The sequence below is a fragment of the Alosa sapidissima genome, chromosome 19 (genome assembly GCF_018492685.1).
Source record: "Alosa sapidissima isolate fAloSap1 chromosome 19, fAloSap1.pri, whole genome shotgun sequence".
Lineage (NCBI taxonomy): Eukaryota > Metazoa > Chordata > Actinopteri > Clupeiformes > Clupeidae > Alosa > Alosa sapidissima.
The window spans coordinates 4,736,476-4,749,652 of NC_055975.1; the positions used below are offsets into that span (position 1 = coordinate 4,736,476).

The 13,177-nt window shown below is 42.6% G+C and overlaps 1 protein-coding gene across 1 annotated transcript; it reads right to left on the reverse strand.

Moving 5' to 3' along the window:
* Positions 1-10,656: 10,656 nt before the first annotated feature.
* Positions 10,657-12,947, reverse strand: ccr6b (chemokine (C-C motif) receptor 6b). The gene is made up of 2 exons (XM_042072299.1): positions 12,788-12,947; positions 10,657-12,355 (listed from the first exon to the last, which is right to left on the reverse strand). Exon 2 carries the CDS (start codon positions 12,353-12,355, stop codon positions 11,237-11,239), a length of 1,119 nt encoding a protein of 372 aa, XP_041928233.1. The 5' UTR covers positions 12,788-12,947; the 3' UTR covers positions 10,657-11,236.
* Between the last annotated feature and the right edge of the window lie 230 nt (positions 12,948-13,177).

Consider the following 13,177-nt stretch of genomic DNA (forward strand, 5'->3'; position numbering starts at 1 on the left):
TCATACCACACATTTCTGTCTCTCCCAACTTTAAAGAGAAACCAACGGAGGTCAATTTCCTCTCTGGGATCATAGTGACTGTTTGCTTAGACCGCGTCAAGACAGGAAACGATCCTAAAACCAGCACCACAAGGCCACATGTAAAAGCACACGCTTCTCTCAAATGGCATGAAGTATTCTAATGGAATTAATGATCATCGAACTTCTATTTTATCATCATGTGTTTACTGTGAAAGATTCTGTAATGATCTGAATGTTTATTGCAAAAATGGTATCTTCCATTATCTGAAAACCTCACCTCAAGGTGAAAGTTGACACATGGTTGAAAGTTCCATTTCAATCTGGTAAATGGCTTTTGATTCAGAAACTGAAAACATATACCTACTACAAACCTACTTTTATTGCCATGCAGAAAATGCACATATCAGCATAGTTGCATGGTTGCAACACTCAGTCGACAGACTAGGAGGCACCTGTTGCTGAGTTCTGTTCTTGTAAAGGAAGCCTCCCTTCCTGGTGAAGACTAAACAAAGTATTTTGATCTTTTGTGCAGGTGCTGTGATATTTGTGCTTGCAAACATGAACAATAGACAGAAGTGCGGATTCCGCCGTACTCACAAAAGAACAGATATTCCCCACTGACCTATCTCTCTCCCTCAGGCACTTGACCTTTTGATAGTTCCTCTTCACTAAGCTAGTTTACATGTGGAGCCATGTATAGCACAGACAAAAATGTGACAATCAATGCTGCCATAGCCATAATGACAAAGTCAAAGCTCTCTTGCTGCACAGTCCCTCATTCCATCTAGAAGTCCTTTTCATTTGGTTGTGGAGCTCTGTTGCTAGATTCCCACCCTCCCAGTGGTGGAATTGAGCCGTCCCGTGTCTTACAGCCAAACAGGCTGGGGTGGAAATTGGATGCGGAAACGAGTTTTCCAGCGGCGCGCCAGATGAAAAGGCCTCCAGTCAGGAAAAAGCATTACTGGGGACAACGTGGGAGCTCTGCACTCCCGCACCATCAGACGGCTCCCCCAGCACACTGTCACGGGCGAGGGAGCCAGAGCAAGCCTCCCACCACCACCACGCCTTCAGGGAACAGATCTCTGGGCCCCCATATCCCCCATCTGATCTCGTATCTCCACTGGAGAGTGGTGATTTCCTCTAACTGCCTGACAACAGGGCACCTCACCAAGCCCGGGTGCTGTCCCAGACAGCAAAGCAGCCATGGCTGTCACACCGGGCTGTGACTCACACATTCTTCCCCTCCGCTGCTGGAAGGCTGTAGACCTCGTCTCCTGACGGGGATCCTGTGTTGACTCTGGAGGCGGCGTTACGTAAGAGAGGAAGTGGAGTGTTTGCGGTTGGCCGCGGCCGAGCGCAGACGGCGGCGCGAGACGGCTCAGGTCGTCCCGGCCGCCGCCACACAGCAGTGCCTGGCTCCTTCAGCTCACTGCTCAACACCTCCTGGAATTCCATCTGGATAATAAGCACGCCATGTTTTTTCCATTTTCCTCTTTCAGCTTGCCTTCCTGAGGAGTGTCTTATCTTGGAGCAGGAGCATGCAAAACTTAGAAAGCACTTTTCATCAAGCACACGCCTGTGAATTAACATCCAAGCAAGGATGAAGGAGTCTCATCGAGTAGTCCTTTCAATAGTCTACAGCCCCCCCCCCCCCCCTCCCCCAAATGCTGGCCATTGTGATACATGATACATAGTTCAATGTAGTTCATGTAGTTCATTGGACCAGCCAGATAAATATACACTAAGAGAGAATATCTACACCCTACCCAAATACCAGGACAGCCTGGCACACATCTTAGATGTTCTGGGGTCAGTTGCATCCTGGTGAAAGAGGGACTGAGGCAGGGCAGAAACAGACTGCAATGTCCTGCAATGTGCCTCCATTTTACTGCTGAAATTACTCACGACTTGAGATCTCATTTTAGTGCAGCACATAGCAAGAGCTCTCCACCCAGACATGCTGAATTCTGACTTTATTGCACCCAGACCAGCCATGTCCAAACACCTGCGCTGTTCTCAAAGGCTGGGCCAATCACAAGCAGTTATCCTAACGAGGCCGCGGGTCAGGATTTGAGCCTACAAGCTCAGTGGTTCCTTTGAAAGTATTTATTTTACTGCCTTGATTCAGTCAAGCCCCATGTAAGAATATATATGGAAGGGATTTAAAGTTGGCGGCTTTTGTAGACATATAGTTTGAGGCTGCTGTTTATTTTGGCAATGTTTGAAGGTTTTAGCTCAGCTTTAAGGAAGAATAGCAGTGGTTAAAAACCTGGTTAAAGACTAAGAAATATACTGTATGGTGATATAAATTGCTTAAATTGATTCCGGTTTATACCAGTACACCGTCATTGCATATATTTTTTGAACTTCTTTCATTAAATGTTTTACTAACTTAATGGCTGAACCCCCCCTCTAACAGAACATATCCTCAAATGTTTGACAGCTAATAAATAGGCCCAGAAAATCAAGAGAGATTTTCTGTTTCTCAAAAAGCTGTTGGACGGGTGCAGTCCTCCTAAAAGAGGAGAGAGGAATGGGAGCAGGGCAGATAGAGCGTGCCGTGCATGTTCTGGAAAGAGGAAGAAAGGGGGGGGGGGGGGGGGGGGCACACAACCCATGAAGTAATTGTTGCCCTTTGAAAAAAAGAAACTAATCTTGTTGGAGTAATGACAGACAGCTCTGCATTCCTTGGACACCTCCGACAGGGCATAGGCTGAGCCAGTAATAATCTCCTCATTGCCAAGGCCCTTAATAAATGTTAAGAGTTCTGAAAATGGCCTCCACGGCCAAGGCAGCACATTAAACAAATAAGCACTGCTCCTCAGCACAACAATAGGAGGCGCTAGTCCTGCTGCAGTTTCCTCACACGGATTCTTAGCACTGGGGAGAATCTTCCTTTCGAGGTTTGTGTTCTTTTGCAAACATGCCTTCTGGCTCAGGCTGCCTCGGTTGCTCAGGGGGGCTTGTTTTCGATTGGCCACACTCGGTCTGCCTTCCAGCACAAGCCCGTTCTCAGAGCCTGGCAGAGGAGGCCACAGGTCTGGCTCCACGCCCCACATGGGAGGAATGCTTTAGTTTAAAGACACCACACCTGTCTCCATCCACGGCCCTCTTAAAACCATCTGAGTTACTCTTTACTCCGCAGACCTCTGTAAGATTATGTGTGACTCATGCTGCTGCTGCAGACCTCTAAACTCTCACACAGCATGTTTTTGTTTCCCTTCCTCTCGCTGCTAAACGACTCTAATTTAATAAAGAGGTGGGGGTCAAGTTCACTCACAAAGAAGCCATTTGTGTGGTTGTTTCATCTAAAATGATAATGACCATTAACAGAGAACCTCCCATCTGAAAAGCCTCCCCCCTCCCATATTCTTTATGGCTTTACGTGTTGGGATGGGTTCTGCAGGCTTGGAAAAACAACCACTAGGAGATGACATCATACTGCTGGGCTGGCCAGCTGATTTATAGTGGCCAGGGGGAGCTCTGGAATGGCCTGACATTTCCCCCGGAGGTCAAACTGCATTTCCCCTCTGGACTCTCAGGTGACTGGACTCTCCCCTGCTTCCCTTGCATATAAGGAAGCATTACATTGGACTCCCCAGCCTCATCAAAGTCTTATTTGACCACATAGATTTATGTTTGCTTGAGTAGCAGCGGTTGTGGTGGCTAATATTTACAGCAGAGCTGGCAACAGGACGTGCAAAGCTGAGGAGTGATGTTTTAAAGAGTTAGTGAAAGCCTGGCTGAGAGCTTCAGGAAGAATCTGGCTGAGATTCCAGGAAGATTCGTCTGTGTGAAGCCTTGGAGTGTTTTGACTATGTTGACCGGCGCTGCCAGTGTCTCGTCCAGTTGGGTGTGCTCTGTGGAGGAGGGCACAGGAGGCTTGGCAGGAGTCTATCTGTCGAGCAGCCTCAGCGCCTCTGTTTGTGTGCACAGTGCATGGTCCTGCAGCAACATCTGGGAGCCAGCCACCAGCTCCAGCATAGAGTTCCTCATGGGACACCTGGAAGAGAGTGCACGCACACACACACACACATACACACACACACACACACACACACACACACACACACACACACACACACACACACACACACACAAATTCCTCACACCTCTGAGAGGACAATCTTGCTTTGTGAGCAAGAGAGCATAGAGCGGACAGTGGACAGATGACACAGCTCACTATACTGCCCCTCTAACAACACACACACATACACACACACACACACTCACACACATATACACATGAGCAAATTGTGCGAATGTCACATAAGCTCAGGAGGAAAAACTCTCTTTCCCTTGAAATAAAAAACTCTCTTTCCCTCTTCCAGGATTGGAACCCTGGGAGCCTAGCCAAGTCTCACAATTAGGCCACACAGCGCAAGGATCTGGCCCATCTGGTGGGCCTATTGTAGTCTGGACAACAAGCCCCCCCACCCCTGGCTCCACCTCGTGGCCCCACACTCCAGAGCCTGTGTGCACAGCAGGGTGTTAGGACTCCCTCCTACAGACAAATGCCTTAGTGGTCATACCAGCGACCGCTTCAACCCATCCATGAAGGCCCCACGGGGGGAAGGAGCCGGGGGAATGCACATGTCCAGCTCCGGAGGCTAGCGGGAGTCCACGCTAATATAAATCTGGCATGAGAAAGCTGGGGCAGTGGGGCACAAAGTACACAGTGTCCTGCATCCCAGCCAGGCTGGGGCTTGTCCTACATTCAGAGTTTTGGAAATTCTCTGTCATATGAATGGTAATGCCTGCATCAACACAGACATGCACATACAGTGAGTGCACCATAACAACATGTGGGAAGGTAAACAAATTATTTATCATGTTCCTTATTGAGACTGCATGCTACTTACTGATGCAGTAGAATTACAGTACAACCACATAGTGTAAAGCACCTTGCAAGGTTAGGCAGTGTGCAAAAGAACGAGATGAGTATGATTATATACACATGGCCTGAATAACCCGAGTGCTTCATATGAATGCAACTGTGGTTGCATGACTAGTGCATGCTTGAAGTCTTTACAGCATATGATTTTAGTGAAAGCACAAGATTCCGTACATCATCATCAAGCAGCTACCCCGGGGACTTGAAAGTTGCAATATGACTAAACACAATGTTCAAGAGCGGGTGTGTCCTCAAGAGGTGTAATCTACCTGTCCAGCAAGCCAGCTGATTGGGCGGCCCACCGTGGCGCATTATGTCATTACGACCAAGCGATCGCCCCAGCCGATAAAGGGAATGGAAAACAGATGTTCTGTACCTACTTCAACACCATGACCCGTACATGGAGGGGGAGGGGCAGGAGGGGAAAAGGGGGGGGGGGGGGGGGGGGGTGGAAAGTTGACAGGGGATATGAAGTGTTAAAACCTCAGGAAAGCTATGTGCAACAGCTGTGCGACTGAGAAATAATTGATTTTGCTTAACAGGTTGTTGGTCACAGGAATCTATCTGTCTGTCATGTCACAGCTGTCACTGGTCTAACAGGCCTGGACTGGGTGTCTGCAAAGCACACCATGGCCTGCCTGCCTGCTGTGGTCAACTGCAAAGCACACCATGGCCTGCCTGCCTGCTGTGGTCAACTGCAAAATCAGTCTCCATGTGCACACCTGTTGTTCTATTCTCAAATGCTCACATCTAATAATCTGAGGCGTTGCCAAGAAGAGACAGCTGCAGAGTCTTTTCTGTTAGGTGGGGGATACAGTAATGCTTTAACTCTATTTTAATCCAATTTAATTTATTTTAACTCACATAATTAATTCCAATCCCAATTCCTGAAAAGTTGGGAAGCTGTATTAAAGATAAATAAAAACAGAAAGCTTAGACGATTTGCAAATCATGTAAACCCTACATTTAAATGAAGATGGTGCAAAAGACAACATGTCAATTACTGAAACAGAAACAAATAGTTATTTACAAATAGGAAAATATATGTTCATTTTGAATTTGATGATTGCAACACTTCTCAGAACAGTTGGGACAAGGGCACGTTTACCACTGTGTTGCTTCACATCTCCTTTTAACAACAGTTACACTAACATAGTCTCTCTCCTCTCTTGCTTGGAGGATGCAGAGGAGTCCATCATTTCCAAAAAGAATCACACATTTTGAATGGTCTAACCACAGGACATTTCTGGACTGAATCTAAACATGGTTTCTTCTTTGCGTTTGTGGATGAAGTATCAAACTGTGTTCATAGACAATGGTTATCAGAAGCTTTCCTGATCGTCAGGTCTGTTTTTTTCCTGATGGTCATTAATGCATTGCCTTCTGCCATTCCCGAAGTTTATGGTCATTCCAATATTGTTGTTCAGCCCCATCCCTTGTTTATAAGTATTTATTTGTTATTTTGATATTACTAAATAGATGATGAAATTCTGAAATTCTCCACAATTTCACATTGAGGAGCATTATTATTCTTTATAACATTATTATTCTTTATAACATTATTATTTGTAATGAGTACCTCTATTACCTATATTTGCTTCTGAGAGACTCTCTCAGAAGCAAATCCTCTCTAGGATACTCTTTTCATATCCAATCATGGTGCCAGTTAACCTAATTAGTTGTGAAATGTTCCTCCTGTTTTCTTTAGCATTAGGCTACAAGTTTCCCGCCTCCAGCATCAAATTCCAAATGAGCAAATATTTTTCATGAAATAGTCAAATTGGTCAGTTTCAATATTTGATATGTTGTCTTTATCCTTTTCTGAAACTCAATATAGGTTTACGATATTTGATATTTGCATTTTATACAACATACCAACTTTTTTGAAAATGGGATTGAAAACAGGATAACCATGGCTGATGTTTAGTCACATGGAGTGGGGTAAGAGGTGCATTTGTTTTAGGTCTGAGGTCAGTCTGAGAGATATCAGAATGGGATGACAAGTAATGACTGGACATTGTGATTTATGGAGGGATATGGCTGAAAGGCATGTCTTCCAAATGAAAGATCTCTGGACCAGGGTTGAGCATTGTGTAAAGTATTGCTGAATGGGGCCATCTAGTGGTAGGGAATGGTATGATTTATTGGACTTGGGATCAGATGTTACACTCAAGGACATTGTTGAATATGTATGCCATTACCAAAATGTCAGACTACCACATAATGAATTAGAAGAGGCATATGTGAAGTAGCACTTTATCAAAGGTCTGGTATTTAATCTAAACTGGAAAGTTGAGCCAATGGTATCCAAACCATTTTTAGATGAGAGGAGTGAATATAGGCCAATCCTGCTAGAGACCAGACAGATAATAATCTGTCTGAAAAATTAAGCTTTGCTGTTTTCTCAAGGCCCACTTGAGGTTTTACAGAGACAGGTGTGTGGGACTAAACGTTCAAAACAGTCTCCACATCTAAAGATTTCTTCTTGTGCTAGATCTGCAGGATAAAAAAGTGGCCTACCCAGTGGCTAACCAAGCAGTTCTTACCATCAGAACTTCTGCCTCTTGGAAGATATGCGGTTCTATATCTCAGAAAACAGATACTGTTAGAGAACACGAAAATGTGGATGCAGGTTGAATGGAATAGTTCTGCATATAGCGCTGGAACAGGAACACAGACTGGAATGGACCCAGGGACTGGAGCCGGAACAGCAGAACGAGGGGCGGTAGCTGTGACATCTGTATGCAGTTTTGTTTTTGCTGTACAACACAGTAGCCTACTGTAACTATATTCATGCCATCTACAGTTAGGCTACAGCTCAGTATAGTAATTATGTCTGCTAAGTATCCAAGTAAAGAAAATCCCATCACTTTCCATTTGTGTTCCTGGTCTATATTTGCAACATAGAACTCAAAATCCCCAAAACATTAAATAATGGTGTTTTATGGTGCATCTTTTCACAGTTGGCTTTTGAACAAGTGTTTCTTGTTGTTTGTGAAGTTAACTTTGCTTTGTATTGCATTGCATTTGTAATGGTGTGACAGAGGCTGCAGCAAAGCATGATCTTTCAAACAAGATGTTTGTTTATAGAGCACCATGTCCTACTTTTTTACCATCTGTAGATTTTATCTACCACACCTACGGCCTACTCTTTTTTCAGTTTGCTTTGTTCATTTTTACCCACAGACTGCCTATCTGTACACAACAGACATTTGCTTTACTGTTTATCAGGCCAAACAACACAAATTATTTGAGTTGCTGATGAGATGATGTTTGTGTATCATCGCAATATCTTGTGTTTGTACCAGATCAATTTGAGAATTATTTGGGCTTATCTGAAACTTCACCCGACATCACCTACATTTGGGTATGCCCAAACTGACAGCAAATTATATATTGTCAGCCTTGCAAATCAGTTTAAAACTACACGTACATGACATGGTACAGCATAAGTTGTAAATGGTTTATGTCATTCTTATGCAAGTTGTTGCAAAGTTTCACTTCCAGAAGCTATCATCAGTTATGGTTATCTATAGCTTAACTTTTAGCTTGCAGAAGAGTAGGCCTACTTTCTATAGATGAGTTCAGAATGAGTTCCATTGTATGTGTCATTCTGTCATTCTCCATAAGCTGCTGGTTTGGTTACCTTGCAATCAAAGAGAATAACACAAAAGAAAGATTGTGAATGGGGTTAGTAAGATAGTGAGGGTGAAGTTCAGTAGTCTTTTTTTTTTTTTTTAGCAAACATACGCATCCACTCAACTTCGTGGCCATTTGGCAGTCTCTTAAGTGCATCTTACACAGACATAAAAACATCCTTCATCCCTCTCTTCATTCAAAACCTGGCACCACACAGGCAGCAAAGGGAGGTTACTGGTGTGATTACCTTAGTCCATCACCCTGCAGTTTTATTACTGCAGTGAAAGCGCCACATTGATTGTTCTCATTCATTTGTCAATGCTTTATATCTGTTCTAGCACCCTATCTCCTCCTATAGGGATTTGGTCATCTGGACAATTTGACTACGGCAACATGTTAGCCATGATCCTTGTATTCAGATTTGCAAATAAATACAGTTTTTTTAAATGTCTTATGATATCAGCTCCTCCTGTAGCATGCATTGTGATTATAGCACAAGTCAATCAATGAATCTCAAAATGTATGTTATATACATACATACCTATACATATGTGTATATGTGTGTATGTATGTACAGTATGTATGTATGTATGTATGTATATGCAGTAAACAGTATACTGTATATAGCATATGTGCTGCACACTTTTACATGAATTTAAAAATTGTATAATTGATAAACAGGGAAAATCTTCTCGCTCAAGGTGTTTCACTCTCAGTCAGGATTTTTGTTTATTTGTCACAATAGTGAGAATGTTTCACTTAAAAATTAAAAAAAATGTTCATCTAGGCTAAATTAGCAATAGTAACCTTGTTAAAGGAAAACAATCGGTTTTACCAAGTTGCTACAGCCATCAGCTAATGCAGCAAGGCAGCTACAGCGCTACAATCCGGGGGCATGTCCGTGAGCTCCCATGTTCATGCCCCCAGAGTGTAGCGCTGTATGATTTATGTGAAAACTCCCCGGATTTCTTCTTTAAGGTCATAGATATACAATGCATCATGGGTAAATTGTGTCTGGTGAGTACACTGTTTACAGATTATTCTTGAAACCCTCTTCATTAGTTTGACAGGCTGTTAAAATGTATTATTTTCCATTTCAGTTTGTCCTTTTGGTCAGTGCTGTGGGAAGTTGCAGGTGGTTATTCTTCTCTTTTATGATCAGATGAGAACTTTGACGTCTGAAGTCTTAACACAAGCCAACCGCAACATACCACTTTACAGTGGCCAAACATTGCTCATCAATTGACAATTGTAAATGATTACATCACATAGTGGTTGGCTTGTGTGAAGGCTCCAGACATCAAAACTGTTGTTCATGCCACTATGAGCCTTTTCCATAAACTTGTATTCACTGTGGATGCAGGGCTATGCCAGGCCTATGCCTGTTTGGTCCTGTGTTTATCTGATGCAAAATGTTGTGTTGTCATCAAGCTTGAATCCAATCTACCAACCCCACCAGGAACAAGGAACAGACATACAAAAGTGGACTTATTTTTTTTTAGGTTAACTTCCTCCAACAGAAATAATGATGTTGTAATTTGCACACAGAGTGTAGTTTCCAAAATATGTGGATGTTGGTGGAGCTGTGCTCCGCAGTAGATATCATACAGACCATGAAACGTTCATGTTGATTTTAGCATATACACATCAAAGCAACATGGGCATTGGTGACACCAGACAGAAATAGCACTTGGATACAAAGTAGAATCTTCCAATTGCAGTTTTTGATCTGTTTTGGAAATAATGTCAGTTGAATTGTTTCACCTGTCTGTCAGTGGAATTATGTGTCATCTGCTGTTATAACACAGTTGAATTGTGATTTTAGGATCTCAACCCTAAATGTTTTTCATTTAGCAGATTTCTACTCTATTCGATTTTTAACAACATAGGAATTAAAAAGAAGAAGATTAACAAGACTTTGACTTGTTGTGCTCTAAATGTAATTCCTTCCTCTTTTGCTTTTAGATCACAACGTAGGGAACTTTACCTATCACATTTCAGCACAACTATTCTAATAAACATAGTAAATATTAAAAATGGAACTTACTGTTTAGTCTGGCTTCATTTGGGGAAATTAATTGATAACACATTGTCACAGATAGGCCTACTTAAACAGAATATATACAAAATTTAAACAAAATAAGAATTACATAGTGAGATGTCAACAGTGGTCCCATTGATAATCAGGTTGATAATTTATACATGCAAATCTGGGATGTTCTTTCCTGAATAGAAATGTATGAAACCAGCTATACATGTTTATTAGACAGTGGTTTTATGTAAATGATCAGGTTGCGGGTATGTTTAGGGTTATTCGCAAAAATCCTTTCCATTTTTGGATAATATAAAATATATTCTCACAATATCTAATATTTTACTTTTATTTATAGACATTTTTGACAGAGCAGAAAACATATTAGAGACATCCAAAATATAAAACAGGGTATCAAAAAATGAAAGTTTCACTTCAACACTCTTCACATTAAAGGATGTGATGGACAACAACCCACACTATGTTGTTTACAAAACATGTTTACACGACAACAAACTTCCGGTATTGAAGCTGCTTGCACACAACTTTGTCACATTTGCGAACTCTTTTAGCCACACATCTGGGTGATACACAGTCGCCAACATGCCAACATGCAATTGCAAAGAATACAGACACTGTGAGGTTGTGTCTCACATAGTAAATGATGATTGGTGTTCATTGTTGGACACCTCGCGTGACTTGTATGGGGCTGATACATAGAGCTCAGATGTATGTTTTGAAGAACGGCTTGTGTAAAGGTACTTCTTTCCATGGCACCATAAGTCGACCACAATCTTCTGGAAATGGTTCCTGAACTTCACCCCAATGAAGGCATACAGGATAGGATTGAGGCAGCAGTGGAGGTAGGCCAAGCTTCTGGTCACCGAGATGGTCATCAATATCATTTTTTCTCTCGCACACTCACGGCCCACCTTGAACAGGCGGGTCGTGTGGTAGAGCAGAACCACGTTGTAGGGCAGATGGCAGGCAACAAACACGAAGACCACAGCCAGCACCACACGCACAGCCTTGTGTCTCTGGAAGCTCTGAGCCCGGAGGAGAATGGCCAGGATGCAGGAGTAGCAGAATCCCATGACCAGCAGGGGGAAAAAGAACCCCACAGACACCTGCATGCTGGGAAGCAGCACTTTCATCAGCTGCGCTGTGCTTGTGTCATTGTCAGTGAATTTAAAGTCACATTCAAAAGTGACTTCCTCCTGTCCAGGGCTACGTTCCTCATAGCGCTGGTTGAACATGATGGTGGGAATGGACAGGATTACAGCAAGGAGCCAGATGCTGAGGCAGATGACCCGACTGTACACCAGAGTGCGAGAGCGGATACCGAAAGACCTCCTGGCCTGAACGATGGCCACGTAGCGATCACCACTGATGCAGGCCAGGAGGAGCATGCTGCTGTAGAGGTTGATGCTGTAGGCCCCCCTCAGGAGCTTGCATGCCACAGTGCCCATGTGCCAGTTGTTATGCTCATTGTAGATGATCAGAGGAAGGGCTATCACAAAGATGAGGTCAGCAATAGCCACATTCAGAAGGTAGACATCGGTCATGGACTTGGCTTTCTTGTAAAACGCATATGTTACAATTACCATGATGTTGCCCAGAAGACCCAAGACACAGATAAGCACATAAATATATGTCTGAATGATCATCTCCATGCTGTGGTTGCTGTTGAAATCACATGGCCCATTATCATCATCATCACCATAATAATCATCATATTCCTCCGTTCCATTTTCTAGATAGGAATACATCTGCAAGTCAATTATATAAGTTGGATGTTATATTTTGCACATATGTAGGCTACTGACATATTTATGGGTAATGGTGCATTTGCAGCATTAACATCACATTTTCAAAGGATGTGAATCAGGTCTGTCTTTGTTTCCTGTCTTTAGTTTTTTTCAAGAGTGCCTGAAGTTTCAAAAGATCAAACAGTTTCATTTACAAATAACTGTGACACCTACTATATTTTCACATTTTGGTTAATTTTTTTCATTGACGTTTCACAAAACAGACACTGTCACTAGACACAAATATGCAGTGCAGTGTGTATACATTTCAATGCATATTTACAGGGGTATTTATCATTGCAATGAAGTGCTACCTGATATCACATAATACAGTATACAGTCAAAATTCATCTCAGTTATAAAATGGACAAATACAAAAGACAAAAAACTTACCTGCGCACCAAGTCACTGGTAGGCTAATATCCACAAATGATAGAAATATGTTTGAAGGATCTCCTCTGGTAAGAGTGTATTTGTCTACTTTCAGTAGTTCCGTTGTGCTGATCTTTTTATATGCTGGTGCCTCCCCCTGTGTGTGTGTGTGGCCCACAGATTACACTGACAAACTTCACTTTACTCCACCTAACTTTCCAAACTTCACCAAACTCCACCTCACTTTCTATTCAGGGGCCACCCACTGATTCAAGACAAACAAACATTAGTGTAGCCTATGCAATAAGTAATGATTGTTCAAATGTGTTATAGTTTGTATACTGTAAAAAAATATTATTTATTTTAATATCATATATATATATAGTTTATAACTCATTTTTCATTCTATTT

Excerpts from the sequence above, each read along its gene's own strand:
- ccr6b (XM_042072299.1), bottom strand. The coding sequence starts at position 12,355 with ATGTATTCCTATCTAGAAAATGGAACGGAGGAATATGATGATTATTAT.